Source organism: Topomyia yanbarensis, chromosome 2 (genome assembly GCF_030247195.1).
Source record: "Topomyia yanbarensis strain Yona2022 chromosome 2, ASM3024719v1, whole genome shotgun sequence".
Taxonomy (NCBI): domain Eukaryota; kingdom Metazoa; phylum Arthropoda; class Insecta; order Diptera; family Culicidae; genus Topomyia; species Topomyia yanbarensis.
Genome location: NC_080671.1, coordinates 287,525,353 through 287,550,891, shown reverse-complemented (window position 1 = coordinate 287,550,891; position 25,539 = coordinate 287,525,353). Strand labels below are relative to the sequence as shown.

At 37.1% G+C, this 25,539-nt stretch overlaps 1 protein-coding gene across 1 annotated transcript in view; it reads right to left on the bottom strand.

Moving 5' to 3' along the window:
• LOC131678626 (regulating synaptic membrane exocytosis protein 2) overlaps nt 1-25,539 on the bottom strand; it is a 978,270-nt gene that overhangs the window by 790,447 nt on the left and 162,284 nt on the right. The window contains exons 4-5 of the mRNA XM_058958857.1: nt 12,306-12,430; nt 12,045-12,252 (exon numbers count right to left, since the gene is read on the bottom strand). Of these exons, the coding sequence (XP_058814840.1) occupies nt 12,045-12,252; nt 12,306-12,430 (333 nt within the window). The remainder of the gene's footprint in view (nt 1-12,044; nt 12,253-12,305; nt 12,431-25,539) is intronic.

Below are 25,539 nucleotides of genomic sequence, written 5' to 3'. Positions count from 1 at the left end.
GTTGTCTGGCTATATGGAAAGACAACAACAAACGCAAGTGGTCTGTTACACTGACAGTTCTCTGATGGAAGGACGTACTGGTACTGTCGTGAAATGAGAATGGAACAATCTCACTCACTAGGTAGATACTTTACTGTATTCCGAGCAGAAATACTTGCGATTATGTGCGGGGTACAATCGTCACTTCAACAGAACTTCTCCGGCGAAATTATATACTTCTGCTCCGATAGTCAAGCTGCAATGAAGGCCTTAGCTTAGACAAATCACGGTCCAAGCAAGTGATCGCGTGCCGAACCATAATCGAAGACCTAAGTATTGGTAACACTATCTACCTTGTCTTGGTGCCCGGACATTCTGGTATTACTGGAAATGAATTGCCCGACGAATTCACCAAGGCAGATGCGGTGATTGAGTTCGTTGGTGCTGAGCCATCCTTGCCAATTTCGACAAGTTGGATAAGCGAAAAATACGACCCTGAGCTTCTTTCGAGCCTCGCAATTATGGGAAAAATTTACAAACGTGTCACTAAACAAAGGCGTTTCTAGAATAACCGCGCCCAGTGAGTTCGAAAAACCTCAAACCGTCGGCGTCGGTGGTAAAACTTGATGATGAGTTATGTTCTATTAATGACCTTGCTGTAGTCTTGGGTGCAACTCCTACTTATCAGAAGGCAAAGGATTCTTCAAATTTCCTTTCGATTATGTCCATATGAGCCTGCCTAGTCCTAGTTTTCTGTTCTGTTTATAGCTAATTCGCTCTAGAATAACTATCCGTCTTTCAATTTTCATTGCTTTGGTTTCTCTTAGTCTTAAATTTGCCGAAAATAGCCAACAAAATCGATACAGCAGAGTCTTGCGGCAATAAAAACATAGTAACATACTAAAGTTACTTATCCAATGTGGTAAAGACCTTTAGGCTTACTTACTTCCAATTCCCTCTCCTCCCTCCTCCTTCTATTTTCCTTCCGCTCAGGAAATGATAAGAAGACACGGTCAAGCATGAATCCCCGACTACATACGGAGAACGTGCCATTTGAGCCAAAAATCTAGAGTTTTATATTGTAGGGGTACAGAAAGCAGGCAGAGATACACATTTATTTAACGCCGTCTCTAGCAATTTACGGTTGCTTTAGCAAATATTTGCATGGGTTCGATCACGCGCCTTCACTCTGCTGCCCGGAGTAAGAGAGTGCGGAGAAATCACCCGAGCCCGTGTACCAGCATCGAGGAAGTGCGAGACGAGTTTCTGGCTCTTTGCGCAGAGAATGACTTACAATATATGCGCAAAGAAGCAAAGATGTGGAATACAATCAGTAGAGTAGTCCCTCATATACTAGCAAACTAGTGACCAGAGCTGATAGTTAGAATAAGTGCACCCTATCGGCCACTAAGGTATTGGCTAGATCCACCGCCGGGGACTAGCCTGAGTACATCGTCACAAAGCTGGGAGCCTCGAAACAGACATCGATATCGTGAGAAATTCCGTCACCGAGGAACCTTCAATCAGGGGTGGATTCACCAACGGGGAATATTCGAGTAGATTGCGACAGAGCTTGGAGCTGAATGGCTCTCTAAAACGGTGGTTGAAATTTACCGCTGGGAAATATCCGAATAGAGTTCGAAGCAGAATGGCTCAATTTAGCAGAGAATCTAAATGGCCTGATGAATGGCAAGTACGACAAAACATTCTCCAGAAATTACATCCAATCCACGTGCTACACTTCTGCTGTCAACACTCATGGAAAACAGTAACACTAACAGCCATAGAATTTTGTGCGTTCATTAGCTATACCATCAGGATGACCTGCAGTATTTGCAGCAAGACAGAGATGTTAAACGTTGAAGTAAATTGTTCCAACCGAATTCTTGGACGGAAGGGGACTTCTTAGGTTGGCGGGAAGATTGAGGAATCTGATTTACACTACGATACAAAGCATCCTCTATTACTACAGCGTCACTCAATTCTAACCTTTTACGTACTGCTTCGTGATCATATCATGTATCATTATTGCAGACTGCTAGAAGTATTTCGAAGCGGGGTTGGATTGTAGGAGGTCACGTCCAGTCACATCCGTCGTTTCTAGTTACCGATGATTATGGTGGTCCGGTGAGCAGAGGGCGCAGAGCACGAGGTGTGGTGGTGTGCAATCGGTACACGACCCTATTCGTCCGTTTATCAATAAAATCAGTTTATCTGGAAGAAAGATCCCAGCCACAATATCGGCATCTTCCACTAGCTTCTCCAGTTGCAACGGACTTCCAGCCAAGATATTCTCAGATATCGCACCGGTGTTAGGTTTGCCTCCACGAACTCTACCGCCTCAGAAAACTCCGCATACCACATCAAACAGAACGTCAACTTCATGACAGATAAGAGTATAAAATGAAACTTGATACCAATTCAGTAATCATAACACGATTGACTCTGGGATTCCGCAATCAAAAGAGTGTATCAACATCTAGGGAAAAACGCAGGCGATCATAACTTCACATTCGAAGAATTGTCCTTTCTCAACCACGTTTCAGTTAAGATGAAATTTTGGCTAATGACACTAACCTCCATTGATGCTCATGAACCGCAGCCATTGACACTTGTCCATTTTCTCACAGAATAACGCTCAAGACAGTTCTGAAAATGAGGATACTGGAGCGTCAAATTAGATAAATTAGACAGTTGCCACTAAGAAAAATTCTGCAGATTTTCCTAGAATTAGTTAGTTTAGTTGGTCAAAACCAGTAATTTCCGTCCAGGGGAAGCGAAAGACGGCGGGTACTCGTTTCATTAGAATTGGACGAGTATATTTCGGGAAAATAGGAAAAAAACCCGATTATATACCACTTTGATTAATCTTCATCCACTAGATTGCCACCACTATTTTCGCATTTAACGGAAATAAAATATGTATCAAATTGTACTATTGAGTCGTCATCATGCTTTTTTTATTCCAACCCGTTCGATTGCCGTGTTTCAGCTTTTTTGGCGCTTTCGCGAATTTTTCGGACTCTGTCCGCAAGAACAATGATTCTGGTGTAAGAATATGCGTAATTTGCAAAATAGAATTGAGAACAGCAAATATATGAATTTTTTTGGGGATAATGCAATCGTTGAATTAAAAACTATCAACAATGTTCTTGAAACTATTCGCTCATATAAATATGAATATGGTATCGTATCCCGAACCGGTAGCCAAATCAAGTCAATGTTAGTTAAATTTAGAACAAACTTCACAGAAACGTGACCTGCCAAGTATTCAAAGGATATTGAAATAATTTCTTTTGATAAAAAGCTGTCGAATGTGAAATAAATATGATGAAAACCAAAATCGGCATTCATGTTTGTCGCTGATGTTAAATTCGGCATGTAGAATATAAGGTCTTTTGTGGTGAAATTTTAATTTTATTGTGGAAATGGTGTTACAGTAACACCATTTTCACAATATCAAATTCTTGCAGATATTTCACAGCAATAAGTAGGGATCAGGACAAATCGGCTCAATCAGAACGGCTGTTATAAAATAAAATGTCTTAGGGGGTAAAATGTTGTAGTGGGGGTAATATGAACCATCTTGCTGCTCTAAGTACCAAGCCTCAAAATTAATTGCTAAGTTCAAGTTGCTATATCTTCACTGTTCTCCAACAGATCCTTAAATTTTAAACACCTATGGATAACTCCAAGTTTGTAAATGTGTTTCCATGTCACAGAATTGTAAATTGGTTAGTATTACATGAAAATTTAATTTTTCCGTGACAAGTTTTTTTGCCTACAAAATGCCCTGTGTGTATGCAATGCTCATGAGCCGCTGGGACATCAGCATTGATCGGAAATTGCTTTTCAACGCCAAGCATTGCATACATACAGAACATTTTGCAGGTCACTAGAAGGTGTTCATTTTACCACCAGCACATGTTCATTTTACCCACACGCTATAAACATATTCGGGATCACTGCTGTCGCGCTCATCAACAGAGTTGAATGTTTTTTAATTATTTTTCGGTTGTTTTGTGCGCCACGATAGCTTTGATTGTTGTTTGTTTACTGTTTTCCGTGTGTCGTCGTGTTTTCACGTTGAAGTTTTCGGGATTCGCGAGTGGATTTTCGAAAAAATCGTGATCCGAAATTCTGGTATTCTGTGTCTATATTTTTCACTTGTCATCATCACTGCCGGCACGCCCGATTTCTCTGTCCGAAGCGACATCTGCTGGTTAATAGCAACACATCTCTGCTCGAGTAGTGCTCAACCGGCATTGCGTACAAGTTGGCAAGTGCTCGAATCTGCTCAACATACATCGCGTGCAAGTACAAAACACGATTTTTGCATACCCGCTAGGCGTTATTCCATTTCTCGGAAGCATGGTTTGCACTAGCTGCTCGAAAGTCGTTAATGACTCTGACCGCATCATCTGTCGTGGGTACTGCGGAAACTCGTTCCATATGATATGTGTTAAAGTAGATTATGATATTAGAGAAGTCTTAGGAACCCATCCACGAAACTTATTTTGGATGTGTAACGGCTGCGCTGACCTGTTTTTCAAGCGACTACTTCCGTAAAATGTCTTCACGTTGTTACGAGAATCGAATTCCCGACGACAATTCTCTAAAATCCTTAAAGGACGACATTGCTGATTTGAAAAACGCTCTCTCGGTAAAAGTTGAGTCGAAACCGTTATCTCCAACCGTAAATACGCCTTGGAATAGAATTGCTGGATATAATCCAGTTCCAAATACACCTAAGCGCAAGCGTGAAGATGACCAGCTAAAAACCAAAATCGCTAATATTCGTGGAACTAAGGCTGCGTTTGAAACGATAAAAACAGTCTCACCACCTGAGGAGCTGTTATGGGTCTACTTGTCACCATTTGACCCCAGTACGACGGATGATGAAGTTTCGACCCTAGTGAAAAAAGGCCTGGGCGAGGATATACAACCAAGGATAGTTCGTCTAGTTCCTAAGGACAAGGATGTCACATCTCTGAGCTATATAACATTTAAGATCGGCGTTCGTAAATCTTATAGGGATAAGGCCCTCTCCAAACAAACCTGGCCAGAAAACATTTACTTTAGGGAATTTGTGAATAACTCAACAAGTCAACGACCAATTATCAGGATTGCTGCAGAGAGGAATTCATCTGGTGGTGCTCTGTAGCTCAACGCTATACCGGAAAATCTCTTTCTAACTTCATTTTCCTCGGCAATCAACATACCTGACGAATCGGAGACTCCTTCTGTGTCAGGTAAAGCCAAGGAGGGTATATGTCCTTCCGAAGCAATTATAGATTCTGCACACCCTCAAAACAAATCTCAATTGCAGTATGTCGACAAACACAATTCGTTTGATTCTACCATCATTGCAAACCTGCCTGGCAAACAACTTCAATGTCTAAGTGGAAAGTTAGACCGCATCGCTTCTGCTCGCTCAGAACGCCTCCCACTACAGACCGCTGCTGAACACAACAGTTTAGACGCCGTCACCGAAGATCATCTGCACAGCAGTCGACTGGAATTTCACCCTTCTGACCCGGTCGTGCTCTCGAACGATTTGAACCAATTAAATGAAGGTGCACTTTGTTTGTCACTGCCATCGCCGGGACGCCCGTTATACAGCACTACGGAAGCCCCCAAGCGCTCCGACACAGTCGCGCTACCAGCCAGCGACCCGCTTAGTCGTCCCGGCCCTGTGTTCGGAGGTCGTGAGGGTGTCTTCCGAACTCCCTTCTCAGGCGAGTATTTTGCTTTATATGACAGTTCGCTTTCTGAAAACCACTCGGTTTCTAGCGTACCATCGGGTACAACACGTTCGTGCAATTTGCCGTTACTTGAACGAAGCATAATTTCCTTGCCATCACCAAGACCACATCTACAAACTCACGCTGCGCTGCCATCACCGGGACGCCCGTTATACAGTACTACGGAAGCCCCTGAGCGCTCCGACGCAGTCGCGCTACCAGCCAGCGACCCGCTTAGTCGTCCCGGTCCTGCGGTCGGAGGTCGTGAGGGGGTCTTCCGAACTCCCTTCTCAGGCGAGTATTTTGCTTTACATGACAGTTCGCTTTCTGAAAACCTCTTGGTTCATAGCATGCCGTAATATTGAATGTTATTGTAATATTGAATTAAATCAGTCTGCATCAATAAATTTTCAACTTCAATCCAATTTTTTTTTTGGTGTGGTGGAGGGGGGGTTGTATGGTGTTAAACCCCAAAACCTTCTTTTGGCTACGCCGTTGCTTGGAGTTATTTATTTCGCTTTTCATTTTCCGATATGTTTCAGATCGATCCGATGGTCATAAGTTAGAAAAATTGCAGTCAGAAGGTTCGCACAAATGAACATTTTTGCACTGATAAGGTATCAAGTTCCTTCCAGACAACTTGGAAGTGTTCGGTGATTATTTCTAGCGGTTGTAGATAGTAAAATGAAATACAAAATTCGTTTTATCGAAATAATGTTTGGCTTACTTCAATGGATTATTACTATACACTCAGGTTTTTTTTACGCGGGGGATACGAGCCGCGTAAATGAAAACCGCGTAAATTTCAAAATCCGCGTAAATGAAAACCGCGTAAATTTCAAAATCCGCGTAAATGAAAACCGCGTAAATTTCAAAATCCGCGTAAAAAAAAACCGCGTAAAAAAATACCGCGCAAAAAAAACCGCGTAAAAAAAAACTTTAGTGTATTGAACAATAAATAGGCGACAAAGAGTAATCCACAAACAACAAACCATAACTTTTAAAGTATTCAAAATAGATATTTGAAGTCTTCAGTAAAGTTATTCGCAAAAGTAAGAGCTACAAATTTGCTGAAGGCATCATTTCGATATAATCACTTCCAAGAAAATTTGTGAAAATATTTCACTCATAGGGGGATTAATCAGCAAAAGCACAATACCAAAAGAAAGGGCATATTGGCTCCATTAAATTCTCCGAAGATACTATTGACCTAAAATAAGCCGTTTTGGCGTTAATAATAGATTACATGTTTTGGTCATATTTCTGGCAATGGGAAATGATAAAAATCTGTCGTCCGCATTTAATGTTAAATATCTCTTTTGATAATAGTCCGATTTCAACAATCTATATCTATGTTAATCTATATTGTCAATTTCGGTAGATAATTCAAAAAAACTGCAAAAACGCCATTTTTACGCATTCAAACATTCATATCTTGGAAACTACATCAGAATCAAAAACAAATTAATAGCGTACTTTCTGTTTTTTAGTTCTTTCATTTAAAATTAGTTTGGATAAGATCGGATCATTGCTGAGAAACACGAATGAGAATTTGTCCGTTACATACACACACACAGACACACACAGAGAGACATTGTCCCAAATCGTCGAGCTGAGTCGATTGGTATATAAGACTCGGCCCCCCGGGCCTCGGAAATAATCTTGAAAGTTCGAGCGAATTCTATATATTTCTTTTATAAGAAATGTAAAAATGCTGATGATGTATTTCTCACTTGACATGATATCAAAAAATAAAATTTGGATACACTGAAGATTTTTTTTATGCGGGGGATAGGAACCGCATAAAAAAAATCCGCATAAGAAAACCGTATAACTTTGAAAATCCGCATAAAAAAGTCGCATGAAAAAATCCGCATAAAAACCGCATAACTTTGAAAATCCGCATAAAAAAGTCGCATAAAAAACCGCATAAAAAGACTTCAGTGTATATTCTATTAAGGGGCTATACCACTGTAGAGCATGCCAAAAATGTCATAAAAATTGACACAAATTTTTTAATTAAAGAAAGTTAAGCAATAAAAAATCCTACGTACGTCGCTGGAGAAATCAATTTTGAATATACTGTGAAAATTTCAAAGTGTTCAAAAATCATTTGTTCGAGCTACTTTTGCGGCCAGCTCAAAAAAAGTGGTTTCGAGAAAAACGCGGTTAAAGTTTTCAGTACACACGAGATATAAGATATAAAAGGCATTGCGGTAGAATTGAAAATTTGAACATATATGTATTACTTTCGTCTTCCATGTTTTGGGATATCATTGTTAACATTCTAAAGCCATTTTAGATTAATAAATAGAACATCGATTTTTATAAATTCTACAGTGGTGTAACCGAAAGCAGCTGTACGGAACTATATAGATTCCCGTTCATTCTAAATCGGTGAATCTTTCATTATTTTTAGGAATGATGTTTGGATGTGAGTGAAATAGATTGGCAAATTATTATTTTGGTTTGTAAGCCACACGATGAGTCAACGCTAGGTTCAATCATCACATTCAATTATTGAATAGTTCAATCGGTTCTCTATCCTTTGTTGAGGTAAGAACGTGTTAGTTTATGGTCAGAAGTACAAAGGTAAAATTTCTCAAAAGGTGTGATTTTTAACTTATACATACGCAAGCTATGTTTAACGGCTACGCGAAAAGTATCGTTTAACGGATAGCATGACCTACCAGTCACTGAATTTATTTCTTTATCAAGTTGAAATAATTTTTACCATTTGTGCTATTAATCTAGCCGCCTTTAGTACAGTTAAAATATTAAACAACGGCATAATATTAGCTTCGGAAGTTACGACGCCCAAGAAATTCAAGGTTATAACATTCAAAAATAGTGTACAAGGCATTTTAACGGTCCAGGGGTAACTTCTAAAGTTTCGGGAAGGGCTTCAGCCTCCTAACTCCCCCCCCCCACCCCCTCTGGCTACGTGCCAGGTTGCAAAAAAGAGTAGACTGTTGGAAACATCCCTGAATTTTATCAAAATGTTTGCTACATTGTCTTTGCTTTTATATACAAAAATATGGGATGCGGAAAACCCGCCAACATACTCCAGAATAAGTATGTGTACGCCAGAAAAAAAGCAATCAAATGGAAATTCAGTTCAGGGATTCTTATGAAACAATAATAATTTCGAATAATATTGTATATTTACCGACATTTGCCATTTTATTTCACGGCATTTTGACTTTGAGCCGTACTCCATATTCAAAAGCATATTTTCGAAATTCTTCAGGCGATTGGCCGACAAGACAAGAGACAAAAGAAAAAGATTTTAGAACTTTGGAATAAATTCCAGAAATGAAAATATTTGATGATTATTTTCGCATTGTAAGTATTACCGCCAACTTGCCCCGCGTGCGTCATCGATTAACCCCAGCCAACCATTTCATAAAAAAGCCTGTTTTAATCCATCTAGTGGTGCAATTATGCCTTTCTCATTTATCTAAACTATGACTAAATGCCTCATTACGTTCAATATAACATTGTGGAAATGTCTATTACATTCTTCACACTTGATAAGCATATATAATTGCACGACTGTCACGAACCTGAGAAGCAACATGTCGACACTGACACTGACATACTTGAAACAAAAATATAATATTCATATAGCTTAATCAGCGTGAGTTCAATGTTGTCTTCATGTTAACTTCATGGTTTAGAAGATAAGGGATATAATGAGTGGGAGGGGGAGAATGTACCGGGAATCGTCTAACTTATTTTAATATACTGGTTTGATGAAGGGAATCCAGGAGGGAGGTTGGTCTGAGGATGGGGGGGGGGTGAGAGAAGGGGAAGGGGGGTTGAGAGGTAGGAGGTGGAGGAGTAGATGGAGGGTTCAACACCGAACTTCATATTATACCATCCATTTGGGACTAGGTTAGTGAAAATTGGTTCAGTCATCACCGAAGTGGCTTTAGATCTAGAATTTGACCGGAACCCCGGGACTTCCGGAATTATCGATAGTGGACAATATATTCTAATTATCTTTGATTCGCCATCATTGATCTAGGCCTGCGAATCGAAGTAATTTGATATTCAATTCAATAGAATTTAAACCTTTGAGATATTACGATTGAACCGGTTTATATGAGAAATTACTAGGTGACCGCAATAACCAACCTGTAACTCCGGAACCAAAACTCAGAACTGAATGAAATTCAATAGCAGTCATTGGGAGTATTATATCTTTCATTTGAAATCAAGTTTGTAAAAATATATTATATCTTTCATTTGAAATCAAGTTTGTAAAAATCGGTTAAGAGTTTGCTGGAAAATAGATTACATTAGCTTGGTAACTTAACAGTTCCCGGGGGGCATCGAGATCCGTCATAGGTGACCAATGTGGTCAAAACTATTTTGATTGGCCATCAGTGATCTAGACCCGCAAAATCAAGTACTATTGAACGTATTTGAATATGTATTACATCATTCGGACATCATAGGGTTACCAGTTTATGTGGGAATTTGCTGTGCGACCGCACTCTTCAGCACGTAACTCCGGAACCCAAAGTCCGATCAACTAAAAAATCAATAGCGTCTTATGGGAGCGTTATACCGTTCATGTGAAACTAAGTTTGTGCAAATCGGTTCAGCCATCTCATAAAAAAGTGAGTGACATGACACAAATTGAGTGACATGACACACATACATACGCACATACATACGCACAGACATTTTGCGATCTTGACGAATTGAATCGAATGGGATATGACACTCGGCCATCAGGGCCTCGGTTGGAAAATCGATTTTTGGAGTGATTGCATAGCCTTTCTTTATATGAGAAAGGCAAAACTTGTTTTAATCCACCTAGTGGTGCGACTGCGCCTTTCTCATTTATCCAAACTATTGGTTGGTTATGTTCAAAATAATTGTGGAAATGTCTACTACATGCTTATCAAACTTAGCACGAATCCTACGAAAGACGACACTGACACACTTTAAACAAAAAAATACTGATTAAGCTAAGCATGAGTTCAATGTTATTTTTATGCGAACTTGGTGAGTTTCCCGGAAGCATCATGAATCGTCATAGATGGATAATGTGGTCAAAGCTACTTTAATTGATCATTAGTGATCTAGACCCGCAAATCTAAGTAATAGTGCACCCATTTTAATATGTTTTACATCATTTGGACATCGTAGTGGTACCATTTTATATGGGAATTTACTGTATGACCGCGCTCTTCGACCCGTAGCTCCGGAACCGGAAGTCGGATTAATTAAAATTTCAATAGCAGCTTATGGGAGCGTTATACCTTTCAGATGAAACTGAGTTTGTGTAAATCGGTTCAGCCATCTCTGAAAAAAATTTGTGAGTCTAAATGACACACACACATACACACACAGGCATTTTCCTATCTCGACGAAGTGAATCGAATGGTATATGACACTAGGCCCTCCGGACCTCGGTTCAGAAGTCGGTTTTTACAGTGATTGCATAACCTTCCTTTATATGAGAAAGGCAAAACTGTTTAAATTTTTTTTGTCTATGGATAGGTGTAATATTTATATACGAATATTGAAAGCTCTTCTTGCGCACTATCGGAAAATATTATCATTCAGGGAATAGATTGAAAATCACCTTAAATAACACAAAATGTTTGAAATTAAGAAAATTTGCATAGTATGCTCAAAAAGACAATATCGCCTAAAACTTCTACAAAGCAAAATGTTTTGCAACAAAAATGCATTGTAAAATGTGTTTCACATTACTCGAGGGTCGAGAAGGGCGGTATATGTCCATTAGAAACGGAGAAAAGAGGATTCTGCCAACTTGCCCCAACCGCCAACTACCCCGGGCTCCAATACTATGGCTCTTAATATATACTTTACCCCTTCCAGTCACTTGCTAAATAAATGTCGGTACAATGCCAGTTAAAAATTGACTCAATATTCGTTAAAAAATAAGGGAAAAAATAAATCGTATATCTTAATTTTTAACGGCTAGTAATAATTGGATTGCAATAACTAAAGCTAAAAAAATTTCAACTTTCCAAAAAAGTGTCATTTTTTCTCGAAAAAGAAGCGAAAATGGCAGAATATGCATGAAATATCCTCTGATGCCACACATAAGTAATAAATATCAAAAATAAATTCTCTGACCCCCAAACCTCCTATGTAGGCATAAATAAGATGCATCATTTTGTTGTTTCAGAATAAAACATAACTTTTGAAAATCCGAGGGGTTCAAGATAGACTTATGCTTTCTTCGATATAGTACGTAGAAAAATCGGGTGGCATCACAAATCGATCATAAAATTTGGCCTGTTCTAAGAAAAAAATTAGAGAATGATAACTCACCTGATGTTAGACCAAGATTTGACATTTCTGTATTGGATTTCATTTGATTGCTAGAATTTCCTGAAGTGCCGTCATCTAAGAGATCACACATTCTGAAATCCGTAGCATGTTCAACTAGTACCTCGATAATGTCTCCGGTTCTATCCATGATTGAACATACTTCTTCAAAGCTTCGATCGACTAAAGATGTTCCACACCATTCTAATATCTGAAATTAAACCTAATTATTAGCATTTCTAGGTCACATCCTCCTTATTGTACCTTGTCTCCCTGCTGTAAACCACCCTTTTCAGCTGGTCCACCAGGGACTGTCCAAACAATATACGCAAAAAGTCGACCATCCGTACCAGTTTTTCCACCAACAACGCGCATTCCAAATCCACGAGCTGAAAGTATGGAATAAGATTACACCAATCTCAAAATTTCATGTTGCATCTATTACTGTAGCGATCACCCTAACGGTAATACATATTCGGTTATCGTAGTCAATAGTTAATTGCTTTTCGTTGCTTTTTGTGAAATTTTACTTACTTTTAGGCACGTAAAACAATGCCGTTCAGCAGGGCAAAACCTTGGAAAAAATATTTTGATATTTCTATTCCTAATTAAAATGTTTTCTCAATACGATAAATTATAGTCCAGCGTGTCCAGATTGTAACGTTTTGTGTATCGTGTCAATTATTTAGTAAATAATTTCGAAGTTTTCAAATGGAAACCAAGTAGCAATTAATCGTTATGGTTAGAAATACACTCGAGCTGTTTATAGCAAGACTCTTACGAGATACTTCGAATATATCAGTTGCTATAATATTCGCGATCCCCTCTATATGTCACGTATATACACGTTCCATCAATATCCAAATTTAAATTTAAATCATTTATCTTATCATTCCCAGAAGTGCCCCCTTCCGCCTACCGTACCCCAACGATGGTCTGATGCGACTCCAAGACGAGACCTGTCGCATGACCCAACAACACGCGACCTACACTACAACATCACACGCGCAATGCGGTGTGTTGCTGATCCGTATCTGAGCCGTACTACGAAATCATCTGGTGGAACCCCTGCCGGCTCTAGGAAGACCACCCGGCGTCACAATACATGATGCATCCGTCCGAATCTGTAATCCTGACCGTTGATTCTCGATGCCGGAAACTAACAGTTTATATCCCCCCCTGTCAGCCTTGTCCACACTCTCTCCCGTGTCTCTGATACACAGATGTAGGACTTAACCCCCCCCCCCCCCCCCTCACCTTCTTCCCTTGAATATCTTCCCAAAACTTAGGCACCCCCTATCTTATAGTTTTAGTTGATCAATATTTAATCTCGTTAAGAAAAGCCCAACAGTACCAATAAATAAAAATAGCCCTAATTAGTCTCCCTTAATCTTAAAAAAATTGAACCACTCCCTCTAATTATTTCTAGTTAATAAGCTTGTAAAATGTTCCGCTTAGTTAATAATTAATTGACACATTCCGCGGGCTTGTACACCAGAAGGATGTTTCTGTTTTGTTTTATTTTGGTATCACAAACATTTTTTCTCGTTTCGGTAGTGTTAAAACCATTGAAAAATTATGTAATCAATTTTTTGACATTTCTACAAATAGTTGTAAAATATATAGAGAAGTAAGTTGAATTTCACGGAAAAATGGTACTATTATTGAAATTTTATTCTGTTCAAGGGAATTTGTTAGTTATTGAGTGTAGAATAATAAAACTAGAAAAATTTTCACTCATGTTCGACTAATTTTTTTTTTTTGAACTAATAGAAGTTTTGATTGTTTCTGTGTTGTACCGTTACGAAAAATGCACAATTATTCAGTTTATCAAAAAATTACAATTTTGTTCAAATTTATATCCCGGATTCTCTTTGTATTCAAAAATACTTTTACAAAAAGCCTCCAACTTCTTTTATTGGATGTGCGGAACTAATGTTACAACAGGATACATTTTGCGCTGTAACGTCACGTAAATCAACTTTTATCAGACGCTTAAATGATTTTTCAGATAAAGTGTTAAAGCTTACTTCGAATGGTTTATTAAAACGCTTTTAAGTTGTTTCATAAACAGGAAATTATACTAGCGTGATATTTATAAATTCATAATGTATACCCTCAAGTGCTTAAGGGATTATATACCATCAACACACGCGACGTTATAACGATTTGACCTTCATTCTATAAATCTGTTTTAACTTTTTCAAATGAAATCTTTCATCAAACCTAATTATAGATTAAAAAAATAAACAATTTTTTATACAAGATTCGATCCACAAAACTCGAATGCACAGTGCGAGGTATTTTTAATAAATGATTGTCCAACGTCACATTATATTTCATTAACCCTCCGGCACTCGCGCGAATGGCTCCTATTCTATTCGATTTTACAGGAGACTGAAAAAGATAGATGGAGAGTGTTTGTTGGAGTTTGCCGACATTTTAAATCCCGTCGAATCAACGACTGGATGTAACACATCCTTTCGTAACATCACGGTGATGTGACGTGTTCTTTTTCCCTGAATATTTGTAACTATAACTTTTTTATAAGATCTTTATCCGGTCGTCTCCCCAAGTAAAAAGTATCTATAACATATACAATATTTCAGTGTACCGAGCCCTATCGATTGTCTGGCGCTTAAATTGTGTTCGCTTTCTCATATAAATCCACTTGTTTAAGCCAATACAAATATCATACTATAAACTCGGATGTGGAACCTGATTCCAAATTAAACAAAGCAATACAGTCAGTTTATTTTCTTTTCTGAAATATGGTTTTTTTATATATTATTTTCTATTTGATTATATTGTTTTGTTTGCATTACATTTCTAATTTAGTATATTGGGTTTTCAGCCACAGACAAACAGACATAACTCTTCGAAGAATTATTCGTGAATTTCATCGCTCACATTCTAATGTTCACTACTAAACACCATCAGCGCTATCTACTGGCGCTCCTGCTCATTTTTTTATCATCTCATCGAAGACAGCGGTGCCGGTAAGCGTTGACAAGTTGTTGTTCGTTAGCTTGTAAATATAAGTTTTTCGTTCAACTGAGAGGATTAGGGTTCGTCACGGTGCGGATGTGGGCGGTAAATAGATAGTCCGCACCGCAACCGCAAAAAATTAATAAAACCGCACCGCTTACCGCAACCGCACTGCATGTACCGCACCGCACCGCGCGGTAATGCGGTAAATGCGGTAAAATTCTGTACTTTTGAAAAGTGTGTTGAAAAGTTATTAATTTATTTGTATAACTACATATAATAAAAAATTAACTTTGACGGACTCCTCAGAATGTAATATTTATTAAAAAATGTCAACTTTGCAAGTTTTATTAATAAAATGCCGTATATCTTGAGATAAATACGTTCGAAACAAAGTAAATATTAGTATATCACTGAAGTCCTATGAAATGTAGCTGTATTTCATCATTAAACATACAAAAACGTTCTTCCGCAGCAATTAATAGGAAAACTTTTACTTCAATTATCAGAAATCGTTCTACACATAACATAACAGGTATCCATCCCATCTCAACCGGTACAGAGTTGTCAGCCTTGTCCACACTCTCTCCCGTGTCTCTGATACACAGATGTAGGACTTTACCCCCCCCCCCCCCCCCTTACCTTCTTCCCTTGAATATCTTCCCAAAACTTAGGCACCCCCTATCTTATAGTTTTAGTTGATCAATTTTTAATTTCGTTAAGAAATGCCTAACAGTACCAATACTTAAAAATAGCCCTAATTAGTCTCCCCTAATCTTAAAAAAATTGAACCACTCCCTCTAATTATTTCTAGTTAATAAGCTTGTAAAATGTTCCGCTTAGTTAATAATTAATTGACACATTCCGCGGGCTTGTACACCAGAAGGATGTTTTTGTTTTGTTTTATTTTGGTATCACAAACATTTTTTCTCGTTTCGGTAGTGTTTAAACCATTGAAAAATTATTTAATCAATTTTTTGACATTTCTACAAATAGTTGTAAAATATATAGAGAAGTAAGTTGAATTTTACGGAAAAATGGTTCTATTATTGAAATTTTATTCTGTTCAATGGAATTTGTTCGTTATTGAGTGTAGAATAATAAAACTAGAAAAATTTTCACTCATATTGGACTAATTTTTTTTTTTTTGAGCTAATAGAAGTTTTGATTGTTTCTGTGTGGTAACGTCACGAAAAATGCATAATTATTCAGTTTATCAAAAAATTACAATTTTGTTCAAATTTATATTCCGGATTCTCTTTGTATTCAAAAATACTTTTACAAAAAGCCTCCAACTTCTTTTATTGGATGTGCGGAACTAATGTTACAACAGGATACATTTTGCGCTGTAACGTCACGTAAATCAACTTTTATCAGACGCTTAAATGATTTTTCAGATAAAGTGTTAAAGCTTACTTCGAATGGTTTATTAAAACGCTTTTAAGTTGTTTCATAAACAGGAAATTATACTAGCGTGATATTTATAAATTCATAATGTATACCCTCAAGTGCTTAAGGGATTATATACCATCAACACACGCGACGTTATAACGATTTGACCTTCACTCTATAAATCTGTTATAACTTTTTCAAATGAAATCTTTCATCAAACCTAATTATAGATTAAAAAAATAAACAATTTTTTATACAAGATTCGATCCACAAAACTCGAATGCACTGTGCGAGGTATTTTTAATAAATGATTGTACAACGTCACATTATATTTCATTAACCCTCCGGCACTCGCGCGAATGGCTCCCCGAATGAGCAACCGCTGGTGCTGGAAGAAGATTTCGCTAGAATTTCGAAAGGTGTTGCACAAAATACAACGGCGCGAGTGCCGGAGGGTTAAAGTTCACCTCCGCTGTATTCTCATCGATGCTGGCTGGTCATATGATACGTTTCGATGCAATCGCGCTAACAGCAACGTAGTCCAGGACATGCGTTGGAAGGTTGTGAGGGAATTTCCTAATTTTGTACTTGGGGTAGTATTTAGGAATGAATATTAATTCGTTCCCTGAATACTTCTTTCCTCCCAGCAATCAACCATTTCACACTTCGATATCTTCGACGAGTCGCCTGTTATAAAATTGTCCGCAACCACCGTTGTAGTCGAACGTGCTGTCAGTCAGGTACCAACCAATTCTTCCGTTACAAACCGAAATACATCGTTGAAGCAGCTACATCATCGAATTGCCTGTGGTATTAAATCCGTTATGGACGACTATCTATTCGATTTTACAGGAGAATGAAAAAGATAGATGGAGAGTGTTTGTTGGAGTTTGCCGACATTTTAAATCCCGTCGAATCAACGACTGGATGTAACACATCCTTTCGTAACATCACGGTGATGTGACGTGTTCTTTTTCCCTGAATATTTGTAACTATAACTTTTTTATAAGATCTTTATCCGGTCGTCTCCCCAAGTAAAAAGTATCTATAACATATACAATATTTCAGTGTACCGAGCCCTATCGATTGTCTGGCGCTTAAATTGTGTTCGCTTTCTCATATAAATCCACTTGTTTAAGCCAATACAAATATCATACTATAAACTCGGATGTGGAACCTGATTCCAAATTAAACAAAGCAATACAGTCAGTTTATTTTCTTTTCTGAAATATGGTTTTTTTATATATTCTTTTCTATTTGATTATATTGTTTTGTTTGCATTACATTTCTAATTTAGTATATTGGGTTTTCAGCCACAGACAAACAGACATAACTCTTCGAAGAATTATTCGTGAATTTCATCGCTCACATTCTAATGTTCACTACTAAACACCATCAGCGCTATCTACTGGCGCTCCTGCTCATTTTTTTATCATCTCATCGAAGACAGCGGTGCCGGTAAGCGTTGACAAGTTGTTGTTCGTTAGCTTGTAAATATAAGTTTTTCGTTCAACTGAGAGGATTAGGGTTCGTCACGGTGCGGATGTGGGCGGTAAATAGATAGTCCGCACCGCAACCGCAAAAAATTAATAAAACCGCACCGCTTACCGCAACCGCACTGCATGTACCGCACCGCACCGCGCGGTAATGCGGTAAATGCGGTAAAATTCTGTATTTTTGAAAAGTGTGTTGAAAAGTTATTAATTTATTTGTATAACTACATATAATAAAAAATTAACTTTGACGGACTCCTCAGAATGTAATATTTATTAAAAAATGTCAACTTTGCAAGTTTTATTAATAAAATGCCGTATATCTTGAGATAAATACGTTCGAAACAAAGTAAATATTAGTATATCACTGAAGTCATATGAAATATAGCTGTATTTCATCATTATACATACAAAAACGTTCTTCCGCAGCAATTAATAGGAAAACTTTTACTTCAATTATCAGAAATCGTTCTACACATAACAGGTATCCATCCCATCTCAGAGTACAGTACAGTACAGAACTGTTGAAGGACATTTGAAAAACTGCAAAAGATGTATGATTTACAGCATACAGCAGAAATGTTTTAACAAATGGGGGATTTTAGGAACAAAATACGTCAAAACATTTACTACGTATTTTTCAAGAAATGGATGTATTTTTAATCAAAATAACTTTCCATAATGCCAATGGCAAAAACTTCGATTGATTGGTAGGGGTCAAAAATTCTCCTGTGCAAAAGTTGGTATCTGGGCTAGCTTTGACACTTTTAACAATATGAAGGGAGGATTTGAGAAACACAAAAAATCGAAATACCCTGCACTAACTTCGAAAGCTTTAATTTCAAAAAGTTACAAAATACTCGTAACTGAAAAATATTAGTTGTTAGTTTTGTAGAAAATATTCCCAGTTGGACGAACAATGGACGTATACGAAAAAAAGTTATGTAGAAGGAGTCTTACAAACGAACTGCAGGAAAATTCATTGCGAATTTACAAAGAAACCAAAAGAGATAGAAATACGATGTTGAAGAACGAATGATAAGGTTATCAGCCTAATTTAGACCTCTCTTTATTTTGGACGCTTTTCATACATTTGTCTCCCTTACTGCTGATTCCTCCAAAATCGTTTGTTTTGATGATAATTTAATTCTTTGGTTGTTTTTAAGTCTTAAGACTTTTTTAAGTTCGTCTTTAAGTTCTCCAAATTAATCAAAATTCACAATTGAGAAAATGTCATCGTAAACAATTTTATATATTTGAAAAGGTTCGCTTGTAAATTTTTCAAAGTGTTCAAAATATGTCGTATAAATAATGATGCCATATTATATTGGACACATCTTATAGATTTTATTTCTTAGTAACAGATTGTTTTATCATACTAGAATAAACAAATTGTAAAAAATCAAGTAACTATAAGTCGAATACAGATTATATTCGGATTTCTTTTCAAATCATTGTCAAGTTCATTGAAATTAGAGCAATTCTCGACAAATATATGATTAGGGCCTAAAAGCCAACTGTCAAAATCCACTTTGAATGGAAATTCCGGACAAACCGTTACACGCCAATCACAGATGTTGGTAGTAAACGAAAGAGAAAAATTTTCTCTTTCATAAACTGTTGTGAACTGTGTTCGACTAGTAACGGTTTGTCTGGAATTTCCATTCAAAGTGGATTTTGACAGTTGGCTTTTAGGCCGTAATCATATGTTTGTCGAGAATTAAATGTTTATTATGTTTCCCTATTGTAAGGTAATAATTTGCGTCGTTCTTAAATGGTAATAGTCAAAGTATTAATTCACTTTTTAATGCAGACTTCATCAATTATTTTAAGTGCGGTTGCGGAAATAGTAAGAGTGTCTCACCGCACCGCACCGCAGTTTTTGCGATGCGGGTATGGTAAATACCGCGTGGTTGCGGTAATTACCGCAACCGCGACGAACCCTAGAGAGGATGGGTACAAGTTTTGAATACAACAGCGAGTAGATTTCAAGTGATTCTAGTTATACCTTCTTCCTTTTCACGTTAAGTATGCGATCCCCATGAATGGATATACGTACTCATAACTTATCCTCTAAATGGGCGCTTTTGTATTACAGCAACAACAATATGCCAAGTGTCCTTAAATTTACATATTTGTGCTATGAATCTGCCTTTCGATATCTTGGATCAAAACTCAAAAGTCGGATTTTCTGTAGATTCTTAGTGTATCAATACTCGAGTACGCATCCGCTTCCATCTAATACCAACGAACAATTTATTTATGTTGTCGGAGGGTGTGCTTTGCTAAATAACATTGTATTAATAAGTATCAATTTAAAGCTAGGCTGGTCAAACATAACTACGACGTTGTGGTCGTAAACACTTCCACATAGCTTTGTTCTATGTCTAACGGGTGGAACACATAATTTGAGGGACTCACGGACGTTATTAATGACGGAGAAATGCCACAACCAACGATACTATTAACAAAAAATGGTATCCTGAAATACAAGACATTATATAAATAAGGTATCAGGCTGTAGAGCATATACCATTACCTGTTCAAGATTTTTGCTTCGTGACTTTTCGCATTTTTCACTAACCTTTGTTTTGACATAAAACAATCTCGTGTAGGGATATTTTTCCAGACTACTACGGGCGTATATCAATTATCGAACAGTGGCGCCACAGCGTTATGCGTGGTTCCTGCACACTAACATATTTGTAATTTGATATGTGAGCGATGGTGAAATTCGGAGTGTTATGTCTGTTTGTCTGTGGTTCAGCCACAAGTGGTGACTTTTCATCCCTATTGTTTACATGATTCAGTTAATTATTATTAAGTTATAATATGCTTTCGCAGTTAAGAATTTTTTTTTCAGTAGGATGTTTCAAACCTACCTGTCTTCTGAATAAGAAGTAAAACAAATCTTATAAACTAACTTATAAACTATAAAGAGAGCTAATCGTTACAATTGAAGATTGCAACGATTTTTGTCGGAAGTTGCTTATAATACTGTTCGTCATAATTTCTAATGTTTCTATGTTTGCAAGTCTGTGAAACTCATTTGTGCTAAACCAGGGAGGACGCTTCAAAATCATTTTCAGAATTTTATTCTGAATCCTTTGAAGCGTTTTCTTCCTAGTAGCACAACAACTTGCCCAGATTGGCACTGCATATAGCATTGCCGGTCTAAATATTTGTTTATAAATTAATAGTTTGTTCTTTAGGCAGAGCCTAGAATTCCTATTTATAAGAGGGTATAAACATTTTATATATTTGCTACATTTTGTTTGGATTCCTTCAATGTGATCCTTAAAAGTGAGTTTTTTTATCGTAAATCAAACCCAAGTATTTAACTTGATCTGACCACGTTAAATTCAAACCATTAAATTTAATAATATGGTTATTATTTGGTTTAAGAGAAGATGCTCTAGGCTTATGCGGAAACACAATCAATTGTGTTTTTGCCACAATAGTGGAAATTTTCCATTTTTTCAGGTAATCATTGAAAATATTCAAGCTTCGTTGCAGTCGACTGCAGATAATACAAAGACTCCTCCCAGTGGCTGAGATGCTAGTATCATCACAGAAAAGTGACTTTTTACAGCCTATAGGTAGATTTGGAAGATCAGAGGTAAAAATATTGTATAGTATTGGTGCGACGCTTGACCCTTGAGGGACGCCTGCTTTAACGGGTAGCTTATTAGATTTACAATTCTGATAAGAAACCTGTAGGGTACGGTTAGTAAAATAGCTTTTAGTTATCTTTACTATGTAAATTGGACAATTGAAATCCCACATTTTGGCAATTAAACCTTTGTGCCAAACACTGTCGAAAGTTTTTCGATGTCTAGAAGAGCAACTCCAGTGGAATAGCCCACTGAGATATTTGCCTTTATCATGTTAGTTACTCTCGCAAGTTGATGAGAAGTTGAATGTCCAATACGAAATCCAAACTGCTCAGGAAGAAAAATAGAATTCTCATTGATATGTGACATCATTCTAGTTAGGATGTTTTGCCTTTCTCATATAGAAAGGTTATGCAATCACTCTGAAAAACGTCAACCTAATCCCGGCCCGGAGGGCCGAGTATCATATCCCATTCGACTCAGTTCGTCGAGATCGGAAAAAGTCTGTATGTGTGTGTGTATGTGTGTATGTGTGTGTATGTGTGTGTGTGTGTATGTGTGTGTGTGTGTATGTGCGTATGTGTCAAATAATGTCACTCATTTTTCTCAGAGATGGCTGGACCGATTTGCCCAAACTTAGTCTCAAATGAAAGGTGCAACCTTCCCATCGGCTGCTATTGAATTTTGGATCGATCGGAATTCTGGTTCCGGAATTACGGGTTTCAGAGTGCGGCCACACAGAAATTTCTCATATAAACTAAAGGAAAAATTGAAAATAGAATTTTTATTTTTGATGCTAAATGTGTTCAAGGTGCAAGAAACGTCGAGATTTGATGAAAACTCGAAAAAAAATTTGACGACAATTCACTTTTTTGGATTTTGGCACATTTTTGCCTTTCTCATATAGAAAGGTTATGCAATCACTCTGAAAAACGTCAACCTAATCCCGGCCCGGAGGGCCGAGTGTCATATCCCATTCGACTCAGTTCGTCGAGATCGGAAAAAGTCTGTATGTGTGTGTATGTGTGTATGTATGTGTGTATGTGTGTATGTGTGTGTGTATGTATGTGCGTATGTGTCAAATAATGTCACTCATTTTTCTCAGAGATGGCTGGACCGATTTGCCCAAACTTAGTCTCAAATGAAAGGTGCAACCTTCCCATCGGCTGCTATTGAATTTTGGATCGATCGGAATTCTGGTTCCGGAATTACGGGTTTCAGAGTGCGGCCACACAGAAATTTCTCATATAAACTATAGGAAAAATTAAAAATAGAATTTTTATTTTTGATGCTAAATGTGTTCAAGGTGCGTGAAATGTCGAGATTTGATGCAAACTCGAAAAAAAATTTGACGACAATTCACTTTTTTGGATTTTGGCACATTTTTGCCTTTCTCATATAGAAAGGTTATGCAATCACTCTGAAAAACGTCAACCTAATCCCGGCCCGGAGGGCCGAGTGTCATATCCCATTCGACTCAGTTCGTCGAGATCGGAAAAAGTCTGTATCACGGTGTTCCTAAAATCGTTATTAACAAAGAAAAATGACCATAAATTTGTCATACGGCATTCGAAAGATACAGTATCCAAGCATCTTCTCAGTGAATTTCAAAATGATCCATCGAGGGATTCGAGAGAAATTGCAATTTGAAGTTTTATGACACGTTTCATAAGGCTTCCAGCGACCACCCACGGGTTTGGTCCTATCTCTATAAACAAAAAATATTTGTCTACTTATTTAGTACATGGCATTCGAAAGATATAGTAATCAAGTATATCCCCTGCAAGTTTGAAAATATTTCATTGACGGAATCAAAATTTATAACGGTTTGGATGTGGTATGCGGTCGTAGATGGGTTTTCTACTAGACTTCAAGCGTGAATCCATGTTTTTCCATTAACTATTTAGATCGTTTATACGTGTCGCGGTTTTTAAAGGAAAACCCTACCATTTAATTATATAAATATAATGTACAAAAGGTGTTATTTATATGGTGCACTGAAAAAATATGAAAATAGGGTTGTCTACCAAACGTTAAATATAATGTGTAAATTAAAAAAATGGATAAAAGTCGGAATGTTTACTTCAAAAGGCCATACCTTAATGGTTTGTTGACCGATTCTAATTATTTTTTCATTATTGAATAGGTATTTCATCGTTAATTTTCATTAGAAAGAATATAAAATAGAGTCATCTACATCAACAAATAGACAATTTAATTGATCTCAACTATATTTATTATCATTATTTCGTGAATATTTTTGTTTTAAAAATAGCGGTCTATCTATGTTTATATACTAGTTTATTGCAATTGCTGTATAAACATCTGAATGTCAAATTCTCATGATAAGTTCAATTCGACAATAAAACTGACAATAGTTAGAGATATGAGCAGATGAACTTGTACTAATAACATCCCCTTTGACCAGTTTTAACATCTGTCAACCCAACCAGCAAATCACGATTGTACAAAATTTCCAACAAAGACCGTATCATTACATAAACTGATCTGAATCAGCAAATACCTTCATATTTTTTAAATTTATGGTTTTATTTTTCCATGACTTGTAGTTTGCGTTCGTTGCATTCCACTAATGTATAGAAATTGAGAGGTCGTCGTTTTGAATATAAAGATATTCACTAAATAGTGATAATATATATAGTTGAGGATAATTATGTTGTCTATTGTTTGAAGCAGGCAACTCTATTTTATATTCTTCCTAATGAAAATTAACGATGAGACGTCTACCTGTTCAATAATGAAAAAAAATAATTAGAATCGGTCAACAATCCATTGAGAGATGGCCTTTTGAAGTAAACATTCCGACTTTTATCCAATTTTGTTAATTTACACATTATATTTAACGTTTGGTAGACAACCCTATTTTCATATTTTTTCAGAGCACCATATAAATAACACCTTTTGTACTTTATATTTATATAATTAAATGGTAAGGTTTTCCTTTAAAAATGGCGACACGTATAAACGACCTAAACAGGCAATGAACAAACATGGATTCACGCTTGAAGTCTGGTAGAAAACCCATCTATGACCGCATACCACATCCAAACTGTTACAAATTTCGATTCCGTCAATGAAATATTTTCAAACTTGCAGCAGATATACTTGATTACTATATCTTTCGAATGCCATGTACTAAATAAGTAGACAAAAAAAAATTTGTTTGTAGAGATAAGACCAAACCCGTGGGTGTTTGCTGGTAGCCTTATGAAACGTGTCATAAAACTTCAAATTGCAATTTCTCTCGAATCCCTCGATGGATCATTTTGAAATTCACTGAGAAGATGCTTGGATACTGTATCTTTCGAATGCCGTATGACAAATTTATGGTCATTTTTTTTAGTTAATAACTGTTTACGCCAGTCTTAGCATTGTTGAATCATTTTAGCATGAACCCACTGTAGTTCAAAACAGTTTATGACTAGCCTAAAATTCGAGTAGCTGTACGTTACGGAACAGCTTGAAGCAATCAGTTGCGTTTCACGCATACATAGATAAGGTTCTAGAATATTCTCATTTCCTGTATGAACAGTTGTGTTCATCTAATAGTGGTAGCAACCTATATATAGTTCAAACAATTAACAGTTAAACAGTCATCATTCAAAGTTGATATTAAGAGCTAGTATCAAGAATTATCCATAGTCAGTCAGTACTGAACAGTTATCATCACACGAAAACCTCTTTACAGTACTGCACTGTGCAATAAATTACAGTTGAATTATATCGGATACGCTCTTGTTTTATACTGGACAGTTTGTGCTTATGATAAGTATGGAATAAACCCACTGAAATTAGTTAATGTGACCGCGAGTTCTTACTACACCGCGAATCGAACAATTTCCCTCGTCATAATTATCCGACAGCTTTACAGACGCTTGAATATGCGCGAACATTTTTGGTCCTTCGAACCGGATTCATCCGCTGTCGGATTTCAATACGTTCCTTTCGGTCACGAACCGTGTGAGAAGTATCGAACAATGTCGCTGAATA